Source organism: Phoenix dactylifera, chromosome 17, assembly GCF_009389715.1.
Source record: "Phoenix dactylifera cultivar Barhee BC4 chromosome 17, palm_55x_up_171113_PBpolish2nd_filt_p, whole genome shotgun sequence".
In the NCBI taxonomy this organism is placed as follows: domain Eukaryota; kingdom Viridiplantae; phylum Streptophyta; class Magnoliopsida; order Arecales; family Arecaceae; genus Phoenix; species Phoenix dactylifera.
Window position 1 is genome coordinate 11,316,776 of NC_052408.1, and position 25,577 is coordinate 11,342,352.

At 42.5% G+C, this 25,577-nt stretch overlaps 3 protein-coding genes across 3 annotated transcripts; all 3 read left to right on the plus strand.

Annotated features, from left to right (window-relative positions):
• Positions 1-335: 335 nt before the first annotated feature.
• LOC103718259 (cytokinin riboside 5'-monophosphate phosphoribohydrolase LOG3) lies at positions 336-6,536 on the plus strand. The gene is given in 8 exon segments (XM_008806988.4): positions 336-577; positions 1,178-1,275; positions 1,427-1,457; positions 2,253-2,352; positions 3,784-3,854; positions 4,880-5,023; positions 6,230-6,251; positions 6,254-6,536. Coding segments are annotated over 8 exon segments (642 nt in total). The 5' UTR covers positions 336-457; the 3' UTR covers positions 6,310-6,536.
• A 2,174-nt stretch (positions 6,537-8,710) lies between these two features.
• Positions 8,711-16,273, plus strand: LOC103718257 (clathrin interactor EPSIN 2-like). The gene is given in 15 exon segments (XM_008806986.4): positions 8,711-8,884; positions 10,235-10,360; positions 10,613-10,664; positions 10,868-10,947; positions 11,028-11,106; positions 11,343-11,426; positions 11,561-11,706; positions 11,786-12,163; positions 12,432-12,473; positions 12,603-12,698; positions 12,780-12,961; positions 14,121-14,311; positions 14,695-15,271; positions 15,273-15,365; positions 15,519-16,273. Coding segments are annotated over 14 exon segments (2,508 nt in total). The 5' UTR covers positions 8,711-8,884; positions 10,235-10,325; the 3' UTR covers positions 15,992-16,273.
• Positions 16,274-24,287: 8,014 nt separating this feature from the next.
• LOC103718256 (pathogenesis-related genes transcriptional activator PTI5-like) lies at positions 24,288-25,520 on the plus strand. Its single transcript, XM_008806985.4, has one exon. It carries the CDS (start codon positions 24,654-24,656, stop codon positions 25,230-25,232), a length of 579 nt encoding a protein of 192 aa, XP_008805207.1. The 5' UTR covers positions 24,288-24,653; the 3' UTR covers positions 25,233-25,520.
• Positions 25,521-25,577: the final 57 nt, after the last annotated feature.

Below are 25,577 nucleotides of genomic sequence, written 5' to 3' on the forward strand. Positions count from 1 at the left end.
CACATGGAGGTAGAGGAGTGTGAGGGCTAAAAGCCGAACACATTTTTATGAATGTTGTAACTTTAATTTTCTGGTGTTCGCTCGACTCATTCGCTTCTCATGTTTGAGGAAACCCAGCTGCAGTAAAAAATGAACGAGACCAGGAAGCAGCAAGGGAACAGCTGGGCCACCCTTCAATGACCCAAAGCCATGAGAACTTATCGGGCATAACCATCCATCGTGCACCCACCGAGCGTCGACCGCGCGGGGTCTGTATGGTGTGCGCGGTTGCTAGCACGTGTGATCCCCTTTTATATGCAGGTATGGAGGCGCACTAAAAAGTGGTCTAGCCACTGTGGCCATTCGTGTTGAGCCAACGTCGCCTGGAGCGTAAAGGAGACAGGGGAGCCAAGGCAGAGCCTAGCTGAGAACAGAGGAACAGAGAAGGGGAGGGAGGGAGGGAGGCAAGCTAGGACGAATGGAGGGAGAGCAGGAAATGGGACAGTCCAAGTTCAAAAGGATATGCGTTTTCTGTGGCAGCAGCCAGGGGAAGAAGAGCAGCTACCAGGATGCCGCCGTGGAGCTCGGCAAGGAATTGGTATGTCCTCGTATCTGCCTTCCCTGAACTGGGTGCGTGCTTGCTTTCTCTTTTCTTTCCTTTGCCCAAGTGTCTTAGCCGTTTTGAATGTTCTTGGCCGCTGGGCCTCTCCACAGTTTTCCCCATTCGAAGTTTAGGTAGTTCTATTTTCCTCATCAAGGTATCGTTAGCTTATTTAGCTGTTCGGACGTTTTTCGTTGCATGGGTCCTGCTAAAGTTTTGGCCTTCCAAGTTTGTGATATAAACTGGAAGGTTGGTATTGGAGATTCGTGGCCCATTGCACTCAGAAAACCTCATCACTGGAACACGGTAACCAGTGAAGTTCATTTTGCTCTCTACTCTTTATCTCTATCTCTATCAGTGAAGCATATCCAAGTGCTCCGTGATTCATTTAAGAGCAATGCTCCTCTGCGAAGACGGTTTCTGTCCACACGTGGCAGGATTATTAAAGGACACTCAATGGCACGCTTGTGAGTGATTAATCACATGGGTGCATTAAATCGAAGTCACGTAGAACAATACAAATGGGTTGCGGCACCTAAAAACATCATTCGTTTCCTTTTTCCGCTTCGGGTTGCTGAATGATTTGGTTCGTTTCAGGTGTCAAGGAACATTGATCTGGTTTATGGTGGGGGCAGTGTCGGTCTGATGGGTTTGGTTTCCCAAGCCGTTCATGATGGCGGGAGGCATGTCATTGGGTGAGCCGATATTCTTTTACATAATATTTTCAGGAAAAAAAATATATACACGAGTTAGTGGAAGAAGTACGGTTTATGAAATTTTATTAGTATTTGGGCTTTTGGTTCCGCAGCAGCTCATTCTTGTCATGATATACTGTCTTCTGCGCAGGGTCATACCTAAGACTCTCATGCCCCGAGAGGTATGTCTGCTGCTACTAAAAAGCCCTCTATCTTTTCTTCTTTTTTTTTTATCAAAAAAAAAAGCCTTCTATCTTTTCTAATAAATAAACCCTTCTGTTTTCTTAGCAAATAATGAATAAACCCTTCAAGGTTAAAGAAACCTCGTCATCTCTCTGTCTCTCTCTGTAGCCAACACACATTGTTTTCTGCCAGTTTTTGACATCTCATGCCTACTGTCAAGCTAAAAACTATTGATGAATTTTGAATGTTCCAGTGTTTTTTTCCCCTTTTCTGTTAATTTATCAGCAGGAAACGAAAAGGATACAACATGGCCATCTTTCTTTCTGCTACATCCATGTGGAGTTTTTCAATGGCTTTTTGGGTTTTGTTCTGATTCCACTGATTATTAATTTTAGCTTCTTTCCTCTGGCAACTGCTGAGTTTTGGGTTTGGATCGCAAAAAGGAAGAAGTCCATGGCCATTTCTTTGGTCTGATTCTAGAGGGACTTTTAGTTTTTCTATTTTTAAATTTTGACTGCTATCTTCTTCTTCTTTTTTTTTAACCCGTCACAGAGGCAAGTGATTTGGTCTTTCCCTGCCCCGCAGCACCCATCATTGCTTCTCTGCACACCTGTCCATTAAAAAGCGTTTTGCAAAATGTCTACAACCTCGACACCCCTCCTCTCTCTCCCCGTGTGTGTGCGCGCGCGCGCGCGCTGGGGGAGGTGGGGCTTCGTGAGACCATCATCAATGGGATATATTATGCAAAATTTATCGCTTCTTTTTTTGGGGCTTTGTTGCTTCCTGTTTTGCAGATAACTGGAGAAACTGTAGGAGAAGTGAAGGCAGTTGCAGATATGCACCAAAGGAAGGCAGAGATGGCTAGACAGTCTGATGCCTTCATAGCTTTACCTGGTTAGTGTATAAACCTGCAGATTTTTATTGACTGTCACTGGAGTTCCGAGGCAAATCAAGGAAGGGAAAAAGACATCCACAAATAGCGTTGACTTCTCGAAATAAAATCTTTAAAAGCAGCAACACAAGAGACAGAACCTGACACCTCTGTTTTAATTTCTCTAATTAGTATTGCAGCTTCGGGAAAAGTAAAGGCTGCTTTTGCTCTATTTTTTTCCTTGGGGGATTCAGATTATTTTGCTTGTTTAGCATTGGTAAATTTAAGGAAGCAAACTTACTATAGTTTCTTTTCTCCTCACTTCTATGTCTATTGCGTGCCATCGATTCATGAAAGATCTTCAGAATTTCTTAGGACATTCTCATTAGCTTGAAGAATAGCCTTAATTAACTTTTCTAAACTCTACCTTAAAGAAAACTTTATCTTGAAGGGTTTGTATGGTTCACTGATGTTCTTCATTTTAGTGAAGTTTTCATTTTTTCGGTTATCTAAAATCCGGAGGTTATAGACAAGAACAAAGCTGGAGACTGAGAGTCTGTTTCTCACATTTTGGAAGAGGGTTTGAGAATCAGCAAACACAGTTATAAAAAGCCCAACATGTAAGAAAAGTGTAACTCATACCTTAATGCAACTGAGGAACGGCTTCTTCGCAGAGCAAAACTCAGCTGCACTACCATATGTAAATGGTGGAACTTTTAATCAATAAACATAATATCGGGTGGCTTGGCCTCCCTTCTCATGATAAAAAAAAAAAAAAAATCCAAATAGGAAGGAGTTTCCAACGGTTGGTAGTTGCTGAAATTCTCTTTAGTAAGGGAAAAAAATGGTTCTTCCCTCTGTATTTAAAGTGTTAAGTACTGTAATTGTTGCACTTTCTTTTTCTCGAATGGACCAAGATAAAGACACAAAGAGAAAGATATACTTGCATAGTAGAAATGATATCTCACAAGTAAACAAGATTTTGAAGAAAACCCTGTTCCTGATCCATCGATTTCTGGCACCGGACATTTAGAAGTCATGACGAACACCCATCTTTTCCTTTGGTTTGTTTGGACAAGATAGTATGCTTACCTTTTACTATGCAACACTTCAGCAAACTAAATCTGCCAGAACATGAATTGTATTTGATGACTCCCTTGTAGAAATTGGAATTACTAGACTCCATAGCACTTGCGTTCTGAGTATAATTATCTTCCTATCATGAGTTATATTCAGAACTTGTATTAGAGGTTTTAATAATTCCAATTTATACTCTTAAATAGAACTTGAAGGACTTCTCTCAATTCACTTATCACACCAATTTAGGTCGCATAATCTCATGGCATTTGAAATCATTACTGCAGATAAAATACCAAAAAAAATAACTGAAGTTCTTCTAGCATTGTAGATTGCTGTCCCATCATGGCATAGAGCTGATTAAGATTTTAATGCAGGAGGATATGGTACTCTTGAAGAACTGCTTGAAGTGATAACATGGGCTCAACTAGGCATACATGATAAGCCGGTAATGACTCCTTCCTGACAATTTATTTATTTTAAGTAGAATTCCTTGAATCAAGTGAGAAAAATGAGTTGAGGAGATGATCCAACCTCGCTTCTTCACCTATTAACAATGAAATTAACATTTTTCTAAAACAAAAATACAGTACCATCTCTTAATAGGAAAGCAATTAAGATAAATAGCTTTACAAAAAAGTTGTTCAGACTGCAGAATGAATCATCTTTGATAGCAAGTGCACTGAAAATGCATATAAAGGGTATCAAGAAGACCTAAAGGCTAATTGGTCTTCCTAGACATGGATTCGATCTTCATTCCTTTTTCGTTGGCTCTGTATTCCTTCCCCTCCTGACCATCTTTATCTCTATTCTCTTGTGGGGTAAAAGCCTTTTTTATCTCTTAGCTGCAGTGCAAAATCTCAGGCAACTAGTTTGAAAATTGTGCATTTGCAGATTAATTGTGCCATCATGAATTAAAGCAACCACAAATATACGAAAAAAAAATTCTCGGATTCTCTCGCTTACTAGCTGTGTTTGCATCATCTCATGTGGTTTAGCATTGTCACTTGATTTTCTGTGGTTTTATAGTTTAGAAGCTTTTCCATCGAACCTGAAAAAGAGTCAGTGTTTCTCAATTTGTTGTAATTACAAGTTAATAGAAACCCTGTTCAAAAGTCTGAGGACTAGTTGAGATGCCCATTTTTGTTGACTTGACTTCAAATTTTATGTCTTCATCAGATTTGGTGATTTTTATTTACATTGTTGTGTGTAGGCATCTTTACTTTCTGGTTTTGCATTGTGAGTTACCTATATAAGGTACATATGGCATAAATGTTGAATTGGAAGAGATGGTCAAATCTGTGTCTAGAGTCCTCAAGTTTATGGTGTCCTTTGTGAAGATTAAAGGAGTCAACCTCCACCCCAACCCCCTCTCTTTTTTTTTCCAATTTTGGTATAAAGAGTCGCTGTGTTAATTGACATAGGTATACTATCATATGCTAAACCACTCTCGAATCTACATGAACTTCACAGGTGGGATTGTTGAATGTGGATGGATACTACAACTCTTTACTAACTTTCATTGACAAAGCAGTAGAGGAAGGTTTCATTAGCCCAGGTGCTCGTCATATCATTGTATCTGCTCCAACAGCAAAGGAATTGGTGAAGAAGTTAGAGGTGATGCATATAGCTCCTGTTATACATTTCTATCTGACATGCTTGAACAGATTATATCTAAAATTTGTTGTATTTCTCTTCCTTTGCATATAATATGGAAGTCACTTGTTAATCTCTGAAAACAACATTAGGACATAATACGAAATTAAGATGCCCTCTCTGCAGTTGAAAATTCATAAAATCCCTGAAGTCATGGAAATGAATATTTCTACTTCAACCAGAACTTCCTTAGTTCATAATCATACGAATTAGAAATGTTCAGAAGAAAAGGTGTCCTAAATTGTAATCCTGCTTTTGAATATAAAGAAATCATTCTGGGCCTTTGAATTAGAAATTTGTTGTATTTCCTTGCGTTCCATCTGTCACTGATGTTGAGATCTACTGACGTAAGATTCAGAATACCTTATCCACATTATAGGTTGAATGCGGAAACTTTAGTATAATCTGAATTACTGGAGGCACTGCTGAAAATAAGCTATGCATGGAATAATATAGGCATAGATCCTTTTTTTTTTTTTAACAGAAAGGCATGGATAGTTTTTTCTTCCTTTTATTTATTTTCAAGGAAAAGTCTTGCTGGTTCATCCATTCCACCAAGGATAGAAATAAAGCACAGTTCCTTTTGAAGGTATAGTTTAATATGGATATAAGGATCTCTGATCGTGGTCTATTTCGTTCTTCAGAAATAACTGATTGATGCATGTCCTGACACATGAAACCATTAGTGCTGCAATATTTAGATTTTGACAGCTTCTTTCAGGTCTCTCTCTCTCTCTCTAAAGAAATATGGTGAAGGGCCACCACCAGGGCTTGAACCCAGGACTTCTCTCTAGGTGGAGAGAGATGCCAACTAGATGATGTAAGGCTGGTTGACAGGGCTCCCCTTTGCATGACCATATATCCATATATGCGCATGCACACATACAGCAGGCATCTGAATAACGTGTTTGATCGTCAGCAAGACCATGTGCATCTCATTTATTCAGACATCTATTAGCTGTGTTTGTTTAGATCCATGCATGACTGTATTCAAGGGCCACTGGAAATGCAGATAACTTTACAATTTCTAGACTTAGAGACCTATCTGGGAACGAATGACCATGTGTGGAAGCATGTCTGTCAGCGATCTTTTATGGTCGTTGATAAGTTCCTAAATCTCGAATCGTGGTACTGATATTAATAAATTAAGTATGTTCTTTTTGCCAGGAGTACTTCCCTTGCCACGAAAGAGTCGCTTCCAAGCTGAACTGGGAGATGGAACAGCTAGGATATTCCTCAAAACGTGAGATTTCTAGGTAGGAAGGAAGGCCAGGTATTCCAGGGTTAGGAGACATGGGACGTCGAACCACATTTTCGCAGGCGGGAGGTTCGAATTGGAAAATTGTCTGCCGTGAAGAAATGCTTGGAGATTCTTTTCTTGTAAATTGTCAGAAAGGGCCTAAATAGATAAAACTAAACTTACTTGTTCTTTGATGGAATTTATGGTTTTTCTGTTTCCAAACAGTAGAAAAAAGACTCACTTTTGAAGACATACTCAAAAAGTTTTCGGATCGGCTTCTGTTTTCGCCAATCTCTTGTTCTTCATTGTGCAGTATCATTTCAGATTATAGTTTACTATGCATCACAAGCACAAGGTCTTATGCAAGGCATTATCGATACTCCAAGTACTCCGTTTGTTTCTCTAATAGATGAATTGGATGATCGTCAACAACGGCCAAAATTTTAAGGTGGCCGAAAATAAAACGGGGAACGCCGGCCCTCTTGCCTCCCTGATGGCAGCTTGGGCCAGGTGGTTGCAGGTGGATGCACCCGCCCGCGGTCGAGCTGCTTGCCTGCCGCTTCCCTTCGAAATTTTTTATGCCCGGCTTGAGCCAGCGGTTGGGAAAAGCATTGAACCGGCCATTTGCCTGCCTTTTCCAGTTTTCCACTTATAAATATATGCATGTATATATATATATATATATATATATATATATATATATATATGTATATATATATATATATGTATATATATATATATATATATATATATATATATATATATATATATATATATATATATATATATATATGTATGTATATATATATATGTATATATATATACCATCTTTCACCAAATTATAAAACTCTAACAAATCTATTTATCTTGTAGGAATATATATATATATATATATATATATATATATATATTCATACAAATCGTCATCTTTTTATATCAATAATCAATCCTAGAGTAAGTATAACTTATTTTTTTACCATAATCTAGCGCTACATCTTTATTCGGCACTAAATTTTTCTACCGTAGTTCTGTGCTACATCTCTTTTATCTATCTTTAAATAACGATGTGGCATGGCAAAAATCCTTCAAGATCAAAGTATCTGAACCCACGCTATACTCTATCCTTGCTTCGATCCACATCATCAACTTTTCGACTGATCAAATATTGGTGGTATATTCACACATATCAACCTCGTCGCTATGAAATACTCGGCACTTTTCTCCACTAGTCAACCAATTTTTTTGAAACCCGGTGTACTTTGGTGCGCATCCGAGTAGAACGGAAAAAATATCGAAGTATTGAAAATATAGTGTGAGGATCCGTGTGGGCATATATTTAGTTTCACTTCATTTATTCGCTAAAGAGATCTTAGATACTTATATAGAACTAAGAAATCCAAATAATATATTCCGGCTAGCCATTTTGGACGAGGTCCTGAATTGTTATATGTAGTGACGTGGCTACTTATCTCATGCGCTTAGTGTTAAGTATTTTTATAACGCAGTTAGAGTGCTCGTATGTTTGCCTCTTAAACATATTAGACAATGATCCTTTATGGGAAGAGTCAAGAGTGCACAAAAATTCAAGAAAAGTGGATATAAATGGGAAATTTAACTCAACAGTGAGCATCTTCGCCGGTGATTCTAGATTCCATTCGAGAGGACATATATTGTGTGATCTTACGTTGAAGGAATTCGGCGTATGTTAGGGCTATATACGTAATGGAATAATATGCCAAACATATTTCATCAAGTGAAAGCTGCACCATCCAAAAAAAAAAACATATTTTTTTGGGGTTGAAAACCATTCGAAAACATCCAGTGGAGCGTGACGTAGTTGCTTTCTCTTTTGTTTTTTCTGCAGCCACGTGTGTGAACCAATTCCAGTTCGGACTATGAGGGCATATTATAACGGCAACGATCCTAGCTTTCATTTAACGCTGTATTTCGACCCTTTTTTTTAATTTAAGATCTAAAAAAAAAATGTTCATCAGATCGCACGTCCGCAAGTTTAAATTTTCTTTTAATTTACTGTAAAAGTGTGATGTGACTGTGCATATATTTTAGGAGACAAATAGAGAAGTCGCCTCTTTTACTTCCCCATCGCTGTGGAGTATTTTAACTTTTGATTCAATTAATCATGCTCATACAGGGCTAGTGTGGTGGATTATCGGTGCAAAAAAAAAAAAATTATTATTTAACTTATTCATGCGGTAAGCCGCATGAAGGTTATTTTGGTAATTGGGGAGCCCGGCAGGCTTTCCCTAACACCCAGACCCGCTTTTATTACAGCGCCCGTAAAATAATGCTTAGGTCCCCATCGCCCACTGACCGACGCGTGTCAGTCCACGCCTCCGGGCGCTCTCTCTCGTCTTCGCACCACGCTTCCCTTTCTTTCTTTTCACATTATTATTCCCTCTCTCTTCCACCCCGGAGGGGAGAGAGAGAGAGAGAGAAGGCCCCTCCTCTTTTTTCCTTTGTTCCGGCCCGACACCAAACCCTCCGCTTCGTCGGCGGGCATCTTTCCTCCGATCCCTCAACGGATTTCCGACCCCCGCCCTCGATCTCTCCAATCCGCCCAGGTTCGTTCGAAATCCGCTGTCGACTTGCTCGCCGGACATCACATCAGATTGCGCTTGGATTTTTTTTCTTTTCCTTTTGAAGCATTGATGTATTCTCTTTATTTATATATCCTTTTCCTTTCCTATTCGTGTGTTGGCGAATGTAAATGACTTTTTTTTTTTTTTTTTTGAATACTTGGGTGCTTCTTTCCTGATTTATTTTGAGAAGGGGCGTCTTTTAGTTTGCTCTAATTAGCTGGATATTGTTCTGAATCGGTCTTGATTTATAAAATTTGCTTGTCTTACGGATTTGGTCGGTGGAAGCTGAAACTGAGCTGAAATCTGTCGACTATGAAAAAAATTAAGGGTTTGTAGGCATTAATTGGATTTCGTCTAAATGAATTGGATTTTTGGTGGCATTCCTTCCTCCTTAAATCTCCAGGTCCGGATTTTTGTCTAGAATTTTAGCCTTCCCATATTCCTGTCATTTCTTCTGGCTTGTTGTGATGAGCATTGCTTCCAGTAGCATGCTAGTGGAACTCTTTCTCAAGAATTGCTCGGGATCAAGGCAATCACTGTTTTTGTCTTGTTGGGTAACATTTTCCCTATGAGGTTATATTCTGTTTTGTTTCCACATCTTCGATTTAGGTGTTTGGCCAAGAGGCCCAAGACAACCGACAACTGAATCATTTTTTTTTGCAATTTGAGATAATTGCGCGAGTTTAACATTCGGTTGGTTTAAGGGTCCGGATTATGTTCACTTTCTGGCGTGTTTCTGTTTCAATTCAATCAGATTTTTGTTTAGAGAGATCCAAAAACTTGTTCGAAAGTCTTTATTTGTTCATGTTTAATCACAGATATTCATTGTTTATCTGTTCCCCAAGTATTGCTGCATTTTAAGGCATGGAGTTCTATTATGGTAAATGTTTTAAACATTAAGTTAAAGTTCTCTTTATGTGGTTGCTACGAATGTTCTTGAATTCTCACAAGCTTCTAAAGTTGGATCCTTTTAGTGCCCTTTTCATTATAATAATAAAGATACCCTTTTACTTGCTTTAATTAGTGCATTCAGAGGAACGTAACATTTGGATCAATCATTGATCAGGTGGCAAGTGCTTGTTGCCTGCTGCCTATTTTGTGCCATTTTCTTAGACTGTTTTTTAAAAAGTTTTTTTTTTAAAAAAAAAATGTATTGGGACTGACTTTAACCGTTTATTTTTTATACTGGGGCACTTGGATTTATACTTTTAACCTTTCCTTCAAAAAGTGGTCCTTTCGGCTCTAGTTTAATTATGGATATTTACGTTTAGGCATGCTTCTTTTAAGATGTCACTCGTGCATCTTACTTCCTGTTTCTATTGTCAATCATAGAATTGTTCTGTGACCTCTTTGCTTGATCATGTGAGAAGGTTTCATGGGAGGTGGTGGCTTAACAGGAAATTGAGTATAATCTACAGAAACCATGAAGAAAGCTTTCGATCAAACTGTTCGGGACCTGTAAGAATTTTCTTCATTCTTCTGATGATTAACGTGATGCGTTTTAAACTCTTCTTCCATTGAGCCATCTGCCATATATTTACAATGCTGTCGAACTTGCTATCTTAGTATTTTCATCAGAATTGCATGCTTTTTATGATTACTGACTTGATGCTGTGCTTCAGCAGGCTTGTGTTGTAGTGTTTGCAATGGTCTTAGATACTAGGTTACATGATGTATCACCTGATGTGAATTATTTTTAATGTTTTGCAGCAAGAGAGGGGTGAACAAGAAAGTTTTAAAGATCCCAGGAATAGAGCAGAAGGTTATCTTTTCAAATTTCATTTTCTTCATTTTATCTTTCCTTAAATGAATTTAGTTGAAAAATGGGTTTTAATTTTAGCTTAATATCAATCACAATTTGATTGTTTTCCATCAGGGAAATATACCTTTCCAGCAGCAGGGAATATTTCTGTTCACTAAATATCAGACAACTAATATAGTGTTCTTTTTTGGTCTCAATTTCAGATTCTTGATGCGACAAGCAATGAGCCTTGGGGGCCACATGGATCACACCTGGCTGATATTGCACAAGCGACTCAAAACTTGTAAGCTGATATTTCTATTTGTTCTTGATTCCCTTTTCTTTTTCCTCTTTTCAGACATTTAATATTCAGCAACTGTGCAGTCATGAATACCAGATAATCATGCATGTCATCTGGAAGAGGATTAATGATACTGGAAAAAACTGGCGTCATGTTTACAAGGTGTTTCATACAGTTCCCTTTCTCTTCCGACATGATACATCCTGCAGACTGTCTATTAATTAGTTATGCTGTGTCTGAATGCACTTTATATCTTCCCTATCATATTCTGTCTCTTAATTTAGAACTCATTAATCAGTGATATGATAAAAAATTATACTTTCCGGGCATTGTCTAGTTGCCGCTTACTCTTTATGAATATTTATTGGCAGCTGATTGTTTGTTTCATTGAGATTTAGGCCCTGATTGTTTTGGAGTATCTAGTTGCAAATGGATCTGAACCAGTCATTGATGAAATGAGGGAGCACTCTTACCAGATATCGGTATTAAAAGTTATCCTTTACCTTTCTACTGCATACTGTGAAACTATATCTGCTTCAGCTTGTCCCAGCATAACTTATAATATATGGAATATAAGCACATTTCATGACTACTAGCAATTGTGTCCAAGTTGCAGACTTTATTTGATTTCCAGTACATTGATTCTAGTGGAAGAGACCAGGGAAGAAATGTTAGGAGGAAATCTCAGAGTCTTGTTGCTCTGGTGAATGATAAAGAAAGAATACAAGAAGTTAGGCTGAAAGCCCTTGCTAACAGGGACAAGTGAGTACACTTTCTGAAAATTAAGAACAACTTGGACATGATTGACTTGAATACTTATGTCTCTGGTCTTGTTGTATAGGTATTGCAGTACATTCTCAACTGGTGGAACATATAGGCCCAGCTCATATTCAAGTACAGGAGGCTATGGAGAACGTTATGATGATGATCGTTATGATGTTCGCTATGGTAGTAAAGATGAAGAGCGGAATGGGTATGGAAGGGAAAGACAATCGGCATATAGGGATGGTGATAGATACAGCAGAAGTGGTGACTCATATAGTCGAGAAGGGGATCGGTATGGTAGGAATTTTGATGATCGCTATGGAAGAGAGAGCCATAGAGATGATGATCACAGAGGAAGCCGCAGCAATGAAGATTATCAGTATGGGTCAAGAAATAGGAGTTTTGATAGAGATAGAGATCATTCCTTTGATGATGATGACTGTTATTCATCTCGGTATGTGCCAGTTTCTGTTGACATCTTCTACTTGTTTATTTTGTCAACAAGAAGCGGTTTTTTGTAATTACTCCTCATGACTATAACCTTCAAGAGTTTATCTACGATATAAGCTGTATTTTAGGTGGGCTTGTGCTTTTAAAGTTCTAAACCTTTATTGTTTTTGTTTTTTTCACATTTCAAGTATATGCCCATCTTAGTATATGTTTTTGAAAAGAATGCTGCTAGCGTATTTTGAATGCATGCTTAATCTGCTCTTTTGATGCAGAAGTGGTGGTGGCAGAGCTGATGACCCTTCTCAAGATGACAGGTGAATTTTTCAAATTTTTATGGGCTTTATAATCATCCCAAACTATTTTATTTCTCAAGGAATTTTTCCTAAGTACTGGCCCAAATTCTGACCTACCCATTTTGTCTAAACAAATAATTTCATTACCAGGCTATTCAAGCGCAAGCTTTCCGAGCAAAATGTTAGTGCACCACCCAGCTATGAAGAAGTCACAAGAGATGCCCAAACTCATATGCAGGAAGAAAAGTATAAATTTTCGATCTTCTTGTGAATATTTCTGTTTATGAGTATGCATTTTTTTTCCTCTGACATCATCTTTAATTTCAGAAATGGAGGCAATATAGCAGAAGCTGCACTAAAAGCATCTCCACCCTCTGTACCTAAAGCAAGCTCTCCTAGGGAAAATACAGGTCAAATCTCAGACAATGCTGTACCTGGTTTGCCTGTGTCAACCGAATCCAAGGATGTTGATGGTTTTGATGATTTCGATCCACGGGGTTCTGTGTTAGGTATTGTAGATTGACTTTTGGAAAAGTTTTCTATTAAGATTATATCATTCATTTAGCTTTGTGGTCCTTTAAATACTTAAGGGTGACAATGGGTCCAGTAAGGTCAGCCACCTATGACATTAAGAGTAAGCTCTACCTGAATCCGACCTGATGAGCTAGTGGGTTGGTTTTTCTTAGTCATGATTAGTTTTGGGTTGATTCTCATGAGCTAACTTGAGGCCCAGAAAACATATTGTTGAAAAGCTTAGTTTTTTGTTATACTAGAAACCCTCCTATTTACTAGGTTAGTAATTACACATAATGAAGTTAGCTTTTTTTTTAATTATTATTAACTAGTAATATCATCAAATTCTTTAATCTGTAGCTATTTATTTATTTATTTATTTGTTTTGGATAGGTATTTATTAGTTTGTTTAATTACAACCTTAATGGGTAGGATGGAAAAGTAGATCTTAGATAGCAAATTGTTAGCTTATCTCTAAATTTCTTATGTGTGCTTGGACTTGTATAATGGAATTAGAGCTTAGTGGATGAAATGAAGAGGTAATTTCGATGCAGGCATCTTGGTAGCTTAAGGTAACATTTTATAAAATGGCAAGAATGTTGAAATTCTTTCATGATTAAAACTGTTGGGCAACAGAGAAGGCCTAAGCAAATAAGGTGATCTTGGTGAAAGTTGAACCGGTATAGGCAAGCATAGGAGTTGCATTAGTGGATAGAGTGACCGAACTGATTGAACTAGTATTGCATGAACTAGTATTGCATGCACGACAAATATCTGGGAGGCTTGGACAATGGGAGTTGTGCAAGATGTGTTGAATGGTCTAGAGAAAGGAGGGAAAGGATATGGAAAACCTTGTGATAATGCCAGAGTTTGCTTTAATAGCAAAGATTGGTGAATGAGTATTCATGAAGCCTGCCCTAGATTTTGTGGACATAGCTTGGTACTTGTGCATGTCATGCCTGGAGTAGTGAAATGCATTGATTTCTGTGAACCAGTGAATAAATAAAAAAGTCTAAGTCATGCAAGCATTTTTAGTTTAGTTTTTTCAACTGTCATGTTGTTATAAGTGCCAGTGCATGTCTTTGCCTGTTTTTACAATGTGGATGATATTTGTTGGTCCGAAGTAACATGGTTATTCTTTTCTCTGTTGATCAGCTGCCCTGCCTGCTGCAAGTAGCTTGGAGGTGGACTTATTTGGATCTCTATCAACATCAGATCCTATAAATCCATTGGCTGTGGTGCCAGTAACTTCTGCCACCATCACTCCTGAGGCTGTTTTTTCAGCAAATTTGGGTTCTGGGACAGACTTTGTCTCTTTGTCATCAGCATCCCATGTACTGAGCCAGGTATTATTGATCATCTAGTTGCTAGGCATATATGATTATTAATCCAATACCTTCCTATGAGTGACCATGCTCCCATAGCAACATTGAAAATTAAACAATGAACACTCAACGGTTCAGGGCGTGTTTGTAAAGTGAGATGACCACTGTTGGTTTATGCATCTGGTAATGTTTGTCAAGACTCTGACTGAACTGAATATACAGTACTATAATTCCTTTTGGAACATTATTGCAAATCTCTCTTTTTTTATTAAAAAAATGCCAAGATTTCTCCGTTTCTTTTATGGCATTACATATCACTAGTCTTTGGTTGGTATTAGCTTTTTGTTTCGTATGGTTTTCTGTGCTGGACCAAGAATGATTCATTTTTTATGCATTTTTCTCAGCCTAGTGAAGATCCTTTTGGGGAACCTCCTTTCAAGGCTACTCAAGAAAATTTTCCTGCCCAGCAACAGAACTTTGCACCTGTCAATTCCGTCCAGCTTCCTTCCAACTCAACTGGAGCTGCTGAACCTTCTATGCCTTTAGCCACCAACATGGAAACTGCTGCAAGCCTCGACTTTGGTGACTCGTTTGGTGGTATTACTTATACTCCTAGTGTCGCTAGCGGTCAACAACCTCCTTTTGCAAGCCCAGCAACTTTGGCCCCTGCAATGCCTGCAGGCACTAATGTTACAGGTATGCTTGCCCCACAAGCAGGAGCTGCAGTATCCATTCCTTTACAAGCAACCGAACCTACTGCACCAACAAATATACAAACAATCCATTCAAACCTCCTCCCACAATTAATGCAAGCAGCTCCGCCAGCTTCACAAGCAGCTCCATTTACTGCACAGGCAGCTCAGCCTTCTGCTCCAACGAATATGCCGGCGGGGCCCTCATATGAATCTTCTTTCACAGTCAGGGCTATCAGGCCCCACTTACCCTTTAGGTGCTGCCCCTACTTCAGCTTTACCTCCTGTTAAAATTCAGCCATCCAAAGAAAAGTTTGAGACCAAATCAACAGTTTGGGCTGACACACTGAGCCGAGGTCTTGTCAATCTAAACATTTCTGGACGTAAGTGCTTCTTATTTCTACTTAATGTTATGTACATATACTGGGAATACTTTTGCCAAGTCTGGAAACTCTGTGCACCTGCTTTTTAGTCTGTATGATTCTTGGATCTCGCTTCTTAATATTTTGACTCTTCCACTTCAATATCATCTGCAGCTAAAATCAATCCGCATGCGGATATTGGAATTGATTTTGACTCCATCAATCGGAAGGAGAAAAGAAAAGAGGAAAAGAGAAGCTCTGCAGCTACTGCAACATCCACTGTTACCATGGGCAAAGCTATGGGAGCTGGTTCGGGAATTGGCTGGGCAGGTGCGAGTGGCCGGGCACCTCCTCCAAATCCCATGATGGGCTCTGGCATGGGCATGGGTATGGGAATAGGCATGGGCGATGGTGTTGCAACTGGAATGGGAATGGGCATTGGTGGTTATGGTGGGGGCATGAATCAACTGATGGGCATGGGCATGGGCGTGGGGATGAATATGGGTATGGTCATGGGTATGGGAATGCCAATGCAGCTGCCCACCGGAATGGCTACTTCTGGACCTGGTATGCCTGGGGTTGGCTACAATCCAATGATGGGTATGGACCGCTATGGTTCGCAGCAGCCATATGGTGGGTATAGATGAGGAAATGTTCATACATTAAAAATTGTAATGGAGAAAAAAAGGAAACCATATATTAGGATTGCCTGCATGTCTATTGCTATGTCCCTGAGTTTGGTTGGTTTTGGGTCATCTTTTTATCTACGTTGGGGGGTGGGAGATGTATTTACATATACACGGCTAATCAATCAGTTTAGTTTTTCAAATGTTACAACTGTCTTTGTTGTATCAAGTCAGAATTATGACTTAAAAATTTATTACAGCACGTTTGCTGAAGAGAAAAATAAATATTATTCTTGGTTTTAGTGTTGGGACTAGATATTTGCTCTGGCATGTTTGCTGAGTCATGCTCTGATTGGAAATATGCATACATTTTAATGGCTCTTTTATCTTCTAATTTCTACATATTTATTTTGTTTTTATATTTCTATCTGCATATTTCTGTATTGGTTTACCTACAATATTCCCAGGGACTGGACATGTCTTTTTTTATTTATTTTTTTAATATTTTTTTTATCGGCAATTAGTGAAAGTTTGGAGCACTTTGAATCCTGTTGCAAAGCATCCTGCTCCTCCCTTGTTGATCAATGTATGTCACCTCTTCACTTGGCATGCATGTTTTAGTATTTTGTTTTTAAATCTGCACAAGGATAATACTCAAGACTAATGATAACTGATTAGCTTTTGCACTACCGCCTGCCAGCCAACCGGCGGCCATGCTGAGTATATCACTTTCTGAATAGCTTTTTATGATTTGTGTTATGTAAACCTAAAGCCCACTGCTGCACAAGGTCCAAGACATTCCTGTGGTAAGGTTTTGCCCGCAGTTTTATAAGTAAATTCTGCCATGACTATTGATTTCTTGCTTGCAGACTGATTTAATTTGGGTGCCCCACCTTGGTGCTACTCTCTCTTTCAACTTTGCCTGTTGCCACTTGTAATGACACTGCTTTGAAACCTCCTTTGGCTACATAAATCTGTTGCATTTGCACGACTGGATGAACGAACTTAATTTGTAAACTAGTGTCTGAATTCTTGTAGCTAGAGAAAGAGCTAGGTGTTCATATATTATATGTAACATGAAATAAACAATCTAATCATCTGATATAATTCTTTCACATAACATGATTTTTTTTATAAAAAAAATAACGGGAGAAACGCTTTTCCATTTACTCCAACTCTGTTGTCAGATTGTTTTTATTTTCTAAATCACTATTAGTTTCTCTGACAAATTGATTTGACCAGGGTTTGTACATGAACTGACATTCTTTATTTCATAATAGCTTCAATGGATCATTTGTGATCCATCTCTACTTATTTTTGTTGCCTTTGTTTTCTAAAAGAAGAAGAAAAGAACAGTGAGGATTCTAACTCTACACCGTCCTTCGTATCTGCACCCATCCGTCACTTGGACCAAAATCCAGGTGCTTGGGCAAACAAAGCCCAACACTCGTGGAATCGAGGTGCTGAGAAATGATGGTCCAAAGGATGCTCTTCGAGGACAAATCGCCGCCCTTTGTCTCAAGCGGCAAAGGGCAACAGCTTTCGAAGTAAAGTCGGTAATTTCTGCCTCAACTTGTTGAGGTGTGTTAAAAGTTTTGTGGTTACAGCGAGATAAACACAAACCAACTACAGCATCCAATGCTTTCTTAACCGTTCCTTCCCTTTTTTTTTTTTTTGGAGAAAGAGAACTTCTCATTTTTGTATGAATACTAGTTGCAATTGTCTTGAAGCATAAAGTAACAGAGAAAGACTTACCTTGTGTAAGTAAATTCGATCCCTTTTCTTGTGGAATCCCAGGAGATTCAAGGACATGTTACCCAAAAGGTACAGATTGATAACAGACGTGTCTCAAGGATTCAGGTATCTTGAACAATGAATCCATCAGAACTTTGGTTTGGATGGTATTGCTACAAGGTATTGGCTCTCACCTGGAACCCTGATTATACTAAGCCAGTAGAAAGTGCCTTCTCAAAAAACAGAAAAGAAAAAAAATCTTAATCCATGCAGTCCGCATGATTGCACAACCCTACCAGATCCACAATACATGAGAAAGTTGTGGGCCCTAATGTGTATTACCGGGCAATCGAGCTACATATATTGCTTAATTATCATATTTGGCTTGCAAAAAACAACCATACATTTGAAATAAGTATGTTGTTTCCAAGATTTGTGATAGAAAGAGCCTTTATGTAAACTACATAAATTACCAATTTGAGAGACATTAACTGCTAGAGATATTCGGGACTCCTTCTCAGCAGTTGCTATATCTTGAATGATTTATATCACTTGGGAGCTTCTACCCTCGAGATTTCTCAAAATTAACTTTAATGATAATATGATTGATAATGGAGATAAAGGCGGTGAAGGTTTTGTTATTAAATGACCTAATTCTAAGTTAGTGGCTGGCGATACTCGGCTGTTTGATATCACTATTCCAAGAGCAGAATTGAGAAGAGCATAGAAAGGACTTAGGTATTCAAAGCTTATTATGAGGTCTACCAACCATGATAGGTTGAATATTGAGACAGGAACAAGCATTGGATAGTCGTTCTTTAACTTATGGATATATGGGCTCTATTTAGGGTATTTGTCTCCTTCCATGCTTCCTTGTGAGACAAACAGAGCAGTTTCTACATTAGAAATCATTCTGATATGAGAATTGCAAATAATGCTATCCCAATCTCACGGTATTTTTTTTAATTTTATTTAATATATTCATATTAAATAGGTACGAGCCATCTGTTCTAATAATAATAATAATAATAATAATAATTGTTGGTGGTAAAATGGACCACCCCACAAATGCAATTATAGCACCCAAATCCGTCAGCAAGATCGAGCTCATCCAAGTGATCGGGCTCTTCGGCTCATCCAAGTGATCGAGCTCTTCCGCTCTCAAGCTCATCAAGTGATCGGGCTCTTCTAAGTGATCGAGCTCATAGGCCGAGCCGAGCACAGCGAGCCGAGCACAGCAGGCTGCCGAGCACAGCGAGCCGAGCACAGCAGGCTGCCGAGCACAGCAGGCCGAGCACAAAAGGCTGCCGAGCACAGAAGGCCGAGCACAGAAGGCCGAGACCAGAGAGCGCCGACCAGAAAGGCAACCCCGCCGAGCCCATGCCTTAGCCAAATATCCAATCTCCGCCTAACCCTCCAAAGGATCTGACAACTAAATATATGACTCCACTTCAATCTGCCACCATCCCCAAGTCATTAAGGCACAAGATCTCCGCAGGCATTCGGCACACCCTATCATTAATGCATGAGACCCCCTCAGGCCTCCAATGCACTCAGTCATTAAATGAACACGGCTCAAGATGATCTCCGGATCACTGAACCATCAAAGCGTACGGCTCTTTCTGACCACCGGTTCACTCAGCAATCAATGCACTTGTCATCTACGGACCCCAGGCCCACCACGGCCGGCGGTTCAACCACCCCAACGGGTCCGATCAATCGTGACAGCTCCCTGACAGTGACGGTAACCTATTAATTTGCCCAGTCACATCATAGGTAATTCGGTCACCCTCCCTATAAAAGGGGAGCTTCTCCCTCTAAGAGGGGAGAGGCCTCTTCCTCCCAAGGGGATTATTTCGGACTTCCACATACAATCCCTCTCTCTTCTTCAAAGTTAAGCCCCCCCTCTGACTTAGGCATCGGAGGGCCGGCGCCGGGGAGCCCGGCCACCGGTTTTCCTTGCAGGACTTGCACACCCCCCGCGGCGGAGGACGCAGCCAGCCGGCGCACCGCCGCCCGCCTCCTACAGCAGCGGAGCTCCTCCTTCCCCGGCTTCACGGCGGCCCCCGGGTCCAATTTCCAGCAACAGTTGGCGCTAGAGGAAGGGCCCGAGTTCGCTACCATGAAGCTAAGAAGCAAAGGGGCTTCCAACGCCTCTCGACGTCCTCCACCAAGCCCAGAATGTTCCGCTCGGAACTCACCACCCCCGGTTGAGCCAGCACCTCAAGTTCAACCGAAACAATTTGATGCCCTGGTGCAGCAAGTGCAAGCGTTGGCTACCGCCGTCCAAAGCTTGCAACCCAGGGGCATTCCAGCAGCACCGCCTCCCCCGGCTCCAGTTCAACTGGAGCCCCCTACAAGCGGGCTTCCTCTTCGAGGTCAGGACTCTCAAGTCCAGGCCTCCCTCTGGAGAGAGCACCCAGTCAGAGATCACGGAGGCTGGCCACAGCCTTCAGAAGCCGAGTCGGTTCCAGGGCAACCTGCACCCGGAGGAACCGCTGTAGCGATCCCCCAGAATGATGAACTCGACAAGAAGGTCGAGGAGCTGGAGCGCCAGATCCAGGCACTCCATGGAAGGAAACCGGGACGTGATGGTGACTTTGAGTTCACCACAAAGTCCCCCTTCTCCCAGCAAATTGATGACGAACCAGTCCCGCCGCGGTTCAAGATGCCCCAGGTGGAGCCTTACAACGGCAGGGCCGACCCCCTTGACCACCTGGAAAGTTATCGGGCCTTAATGGCCCTACAAGGAGCCTCGGAGGCCATGATGTGCAAAGCCTTTCCAGCAACGCTCCGAGGACCGGCCCGGCTTTGGTTCACCGGGTTGAAGCCGAGTACTGTCTCCTCCTTTGAGCAGCTCGGCAGGCAGTTTGTCAGTAATTTTGCCGCTAGCCAGCCCCAGCGGCGGACGTCGGACTCCCTCCTTGACATCAAACAAGAGGAGGGAGAGTCCTTCAAGGAGTACTTGGATCGGTTTACTGCCGCAACATGGAAAGTCCGGGAGCTGGACCAGTCAATCGCCATGTCGGCACTAAAGACTGGAGCCCGGTCTTACAGGTTCCTCTTCTCTATCGAGAAGAACTTCCCTGTGGACCTCACCGAAATGTTGACCCGAGCTCGCAAGTACGCCAAGGCTGAGGAAGCCATGGCCTCTCGGCGGGAGGAAGCCGAACGACCTGCCAAGATGCAGAAGAAGCACCAGGAGCACTCCCAACCAAGTAGCAGATTCCCCTGGCATGAGAAAGAGCCTCCTTGGCCCAAGAGCCTAGCTCGCCCGAGGTCTCCCCTCCAAAAATTCCAGACGTACACTCCTCTCACATCCACCCGAGCAGAAATCCTCATGGAGATTGAGGGTCGGGGCTACCTCTGACCTCCATTGAGAATGCGTCCGACAGAGTCGCGGAAGCACTCGAAAAAGTACTGCCGCTTCCACCGAGATCGCGGCCATGATACGGAGGATTGCTACGAGCTTCGTGATGAGATCGAGGCACTTGTCCGCCGAGGTCGGTTGAGTTATTTTGTCCGTGATCATGCCTACAGGAGAGAGCCCGAGGAACAAAATCCAGTGCCTCATAAGGAGCAGAATGACCACTGACCTCTCACGGGCATCATCAATACCATCAGAGGGCGGGCAACTAGAGGTACCAGAAGCTCCGAGCTCGGAGAAAAGAGCTTCCTCAAAGCATCCGTGCTCTGTGAAAGTCACATCTCCTTTTCTGATGAAGACCAAAAGGGTGTTGAGCCCTCTTTATGACGACGCTGTAGCTATTTCCCTCATCATTGCAAGGTTTTAAAAAAAGGATTTTAGTACATCATGAAAGCTCGGCTGATACCTTATTTTGTATGCCTTCCAAAGGATGAGCGCTCCTCTGGCTAGATTCATAGGAGATTCTACCCCAAGAAAGTACTATGAAGCTAAATCCTTTCATGGTCCAGAAGGCCGACGAGCTCAGAAGGCTGCCAAGCTCCGAAGCCCGAATGCAGAACACCTCCCCCAGAAAATCGAGCCAAAGAAAGCTAGTGCCAAGCTAAGTCTTAAGGGACTTCGAAGCTCGGAAGCCATTGAAATATCTCCAAAAGGTACAGAACGCCACTTTGGCTTCAAATAATTTCAATATTTTATCTATTTCCAGGTCGGAGAATCCAAAAAACGACCAACGTCGCCCCGAATAGGGCGCACGATCGCCAACGGACGAGGTCCGTCTCCTGTATGCGTCTCCAATGATGCTCTAGCTAAGCTCGGGACGCCGATTCGACGACATTCGACGCCATTCGACGACATTCGACGCCATTCGACGACATTCGACGCCATTCGACGCCATTCGACGCCGATTCGACGCCATTCGACGACATTCGACGCCATTCGACGCCATTCGACGACACTTCGACGCCATTCGACGACACTTCGACGCCATTCGACGACATTCGACGCCATTCGACGCCTTTCAACGCCATTCGACGCCTCCTACGACAAGCCAAAGAAGGCCGCTGAGTCAACCTGGAGCACTTAACTCCAACTGCATGAGAGGTACACCCTACTTGGCACGTACATCTTTATACATATTTGGCTATATTACAGGATGATCGACGACTGGACTACTTCCTTTGTCCGAGCCAAAAAGCAGCTCGAACTCGGAAGTCGGGAGGTAGTGTTGGTGGTAAAATGGACCACCCCACAAATGCAATTATAGCACCCAAATCCGTCAGCAAGATCGAGCTCATCCAAGTGATCGGGCTCTTCGGCTCATCCAAGTGATCGAGCTCTTCCGCTCTCAAGCTCATCAAGTGATCGGGCTCTTCTAAGTGATCGAGCTCATAGGCCGAGCCGAGCACAGCGAGCCGAGCACAGCAGGCTGCCGAGCACAGCGAGCCGAGCACAGCAGGCCGAGCACAAAAGGCTGCCGAGCACAGAAGGCCGAGCACAGAAGGCCGAGACCAGAGAGCGCCGACCAGAAAGGCAACCCCGCCGAGCCCATGCCTTAGCCAAATATCCAATCTCCGCCTAACCCTCCAAAGGATCTGACAACTAAATATATGACTCCACTTCAATCTGCCACCATCCCCAAGTCATTAAGGCACAAGATCTCCGCAGGCATTCGGCACACCCTATCATTAATGCATGAGACCCCCTCAGGCCTCCAATGCACTCAGTCATTAAATGAACACGGCTCAAGATGATCTTCGGATCACTGAACCATCAAAGCGTACGGCTCTTTCTGACCACCGGTTCACTCAGTAATCAATGCACCTGTCATCTACGGACCCCAGGCCCACCACGGCCGGCGGTTGAACCACCCTAACGGGTCCGATCAATCGTGACAGCTCCTTGACAGTGACGGTAACCCATTAATTTTGCCCAGTCACATCATAGGTAATCCGGTCACCCTCCCTATAAAAGGGGAGCTTCTCCCTCTAAGAGGGGAGAGGCCTCTTCCTCCCAAGGGGATTATTTCGGACTTCCACATACAATCCCTCTCTCTTCTTCAAAGTTAAGCCCCCCTCTGACTTAGGCATCGGAGGGCCGGCGCCGGGGAGCCCGGCCACCGGTTTTCCTTGCAGGACTTGCACACCCCCCGCGGCGGAGGACGCAGCCAGCCGGCGCACCGCCGCCCGCCTCCTACAGCAGCGGAGCTCCTCCTTCCCCGGCTTCACGGCGGCCCCCGGGTCCAATTTCCAGCAACAATAATAATAATAATATGTTTCAAGCTTGTGTTCCCAAGATGTCCGAATAAGGTTGGTCACTCGGGGCGGCGGATCGGATGGCGGCATATGCAGCGAGCCACTCAGGAGGCACTCTGTAGGTTGGGAAAGGTGAGATGTTTATTACATTTTGTTTGTCAATTATATTGAATGTATTTGTATCTGTGTATGAAATGTCCGTTTCATTATTAAATAATAATAATAATAATAATAAATAATAATAATAATAATAATAATAATAATAATAATAATAATAATAATAATAATAATAATAATAATAAAAGGGTCTACACAGGCACCACCTTCTCTGTCTCGGAGTTGCAGCGTGCAGCCTTCCAGAGCCTGTAGGGAACTAGAACGCGTACATTAATAGTATCTTCCTGGAGCCGTACGTGCACGACCTTTTTGGCCATGAACTGAGGAGCAAAAGTCGCTGATTATTTTGTTAGAAAGGCTATTTGGTGCTCCAGCTCCTTCTGCGCATCCACTGAGGGTCCGGGATGCCCGAATCACGCTGCTGTCGACGCGTCTTACTCGACCATGACCAGCTCGATACCATCGCTCTCAGCTTTTGGCCATCGTAAGCGTGGCGTTGTTGATGGTTGTTGGACAACAGCCGCAAAATTACCGAGCGCTCCCTCTCTGATTGATTAACGGATCACCCTGCGGGAACTGCTGGGAAGAAGACGGTAATATCCTTTACCAGTGATATAGCATAAAGCCCGCCTTCCATGCTAGATGAACATCGAGCAAGTAATTTTGAAAAAAAATTAAATTCTAGATAGCCACATTTGTTGGGACCAAAATAGAAATATTACGGAATAAATTAAGTCAAATTATAAAATTAATAAGAAGCAATATTTATACAGACAATATATCAAACATTTAAAGAGTAAAAAAAAAAATATACCAAATTTATATAAAAAAATCACATAACAAATCTCATCAATCCACGAAAAAAATTAGTTTCAGATATTACTCTATTTGGTACAACTATTATTGAGGGGCCTATATGCCATTTTGAGATATTGGCATATTAGCGACGGCCGAGGGACATGAGGGTAACTTCCATCCAGAGTAGACGCTGCCGGACGCTACCATCATTGAACCAAGCACGAGGTTTGATTACTCAACGGGAAGCCCCGCGACGTGCGCCGTTCCTGCCCTATAAGATGCCGCCCGCCCGCCCGCCCGCCCGCCATTAGGGCGAAAAAAAGGAGAGAGAGAAATAAAAACGAACCGCCGATCGATGGAACCGGCGCTGGACCTGAGCCGCCTCCACCTCCACCGCGAGAACCGATCGCAGCCGTCCGATCCGTGCGCGCCCAACTCCTCGACCCTCACCGACGCCCCGGCCAAGCGCCGCAGATCCGACGGCTCCGACTCCGCTGACGGGCGTAGCGTCGACACTCTCCCGTCCCGTACACCGTCAGAAGATCCTGTTAGATCGGACGGCGGATCAAGCCCCCGTCTGCCGCTGGACGAGAACGACTCGGACGACATGGTCCTGTACGGGATCTTGAGGGAGGCGGTGGAGCCGCCGGTGATGGCTCCGGCTCGACTTGCGCCGGTGGTTGAGGGCAGGAAGAGGAGGCGCTACCGCGGGGTGAGGGAGAGGCCGTGGGGGAAGTTCGCGGCGGAGATCCGAGACTCGGCGCGCCGCGGCGCCAGGGTCTGGCTCGGAACCTTCGAGACGGCCGAGGAGGCGGCGCTGGCGTACGATCGAGCCGCTTACAAGATGCGCGGCTCGCGCGCTCTTCTCAACTTTCCGCTGGCCGGGGGAGCCGAGAGCAGCGGCGACGGCTCGAATTCGGCTCGGTCCGGCTGACTGTTACCGGATCCGTCCGCCGTGCCCATGAAGCTGGTGAATTAAGGGCTCCTTGTCCCCGCGTGGGGGGAAATAAGGAGAGAGAGGGTTAGAGAGAGAGAGGTAAAAAAAAAAGAAGCAAAGAAAAGAAAAGAAAACGTCCTATGCTAATGTGAGAGAAAACACAAGCATGTGCAGCTAGCTGTCCTCAAGTAGGTGGATGGTGTAAATACTACATATATATTAAACGGATCAGAAGGCATTACAATGTGCTTATTATGCTAGCCAGCTATACATTTACATTTCCTAGCGGGTTTCTTTTCTTATTTCTGTTTGTGCGGATATAAAAAGAAAAAGATGCTGCTG

What these genes read in the sequence shown, in the direction of transcription:
- LOC103718256 (XM_008806985.4), top strand. Translation starts at nt 24,654, where the DNA reads ATGGAACCGGCGCTGGACCTGAGCCGCCTCCACCTCCACCGCGAGAAC.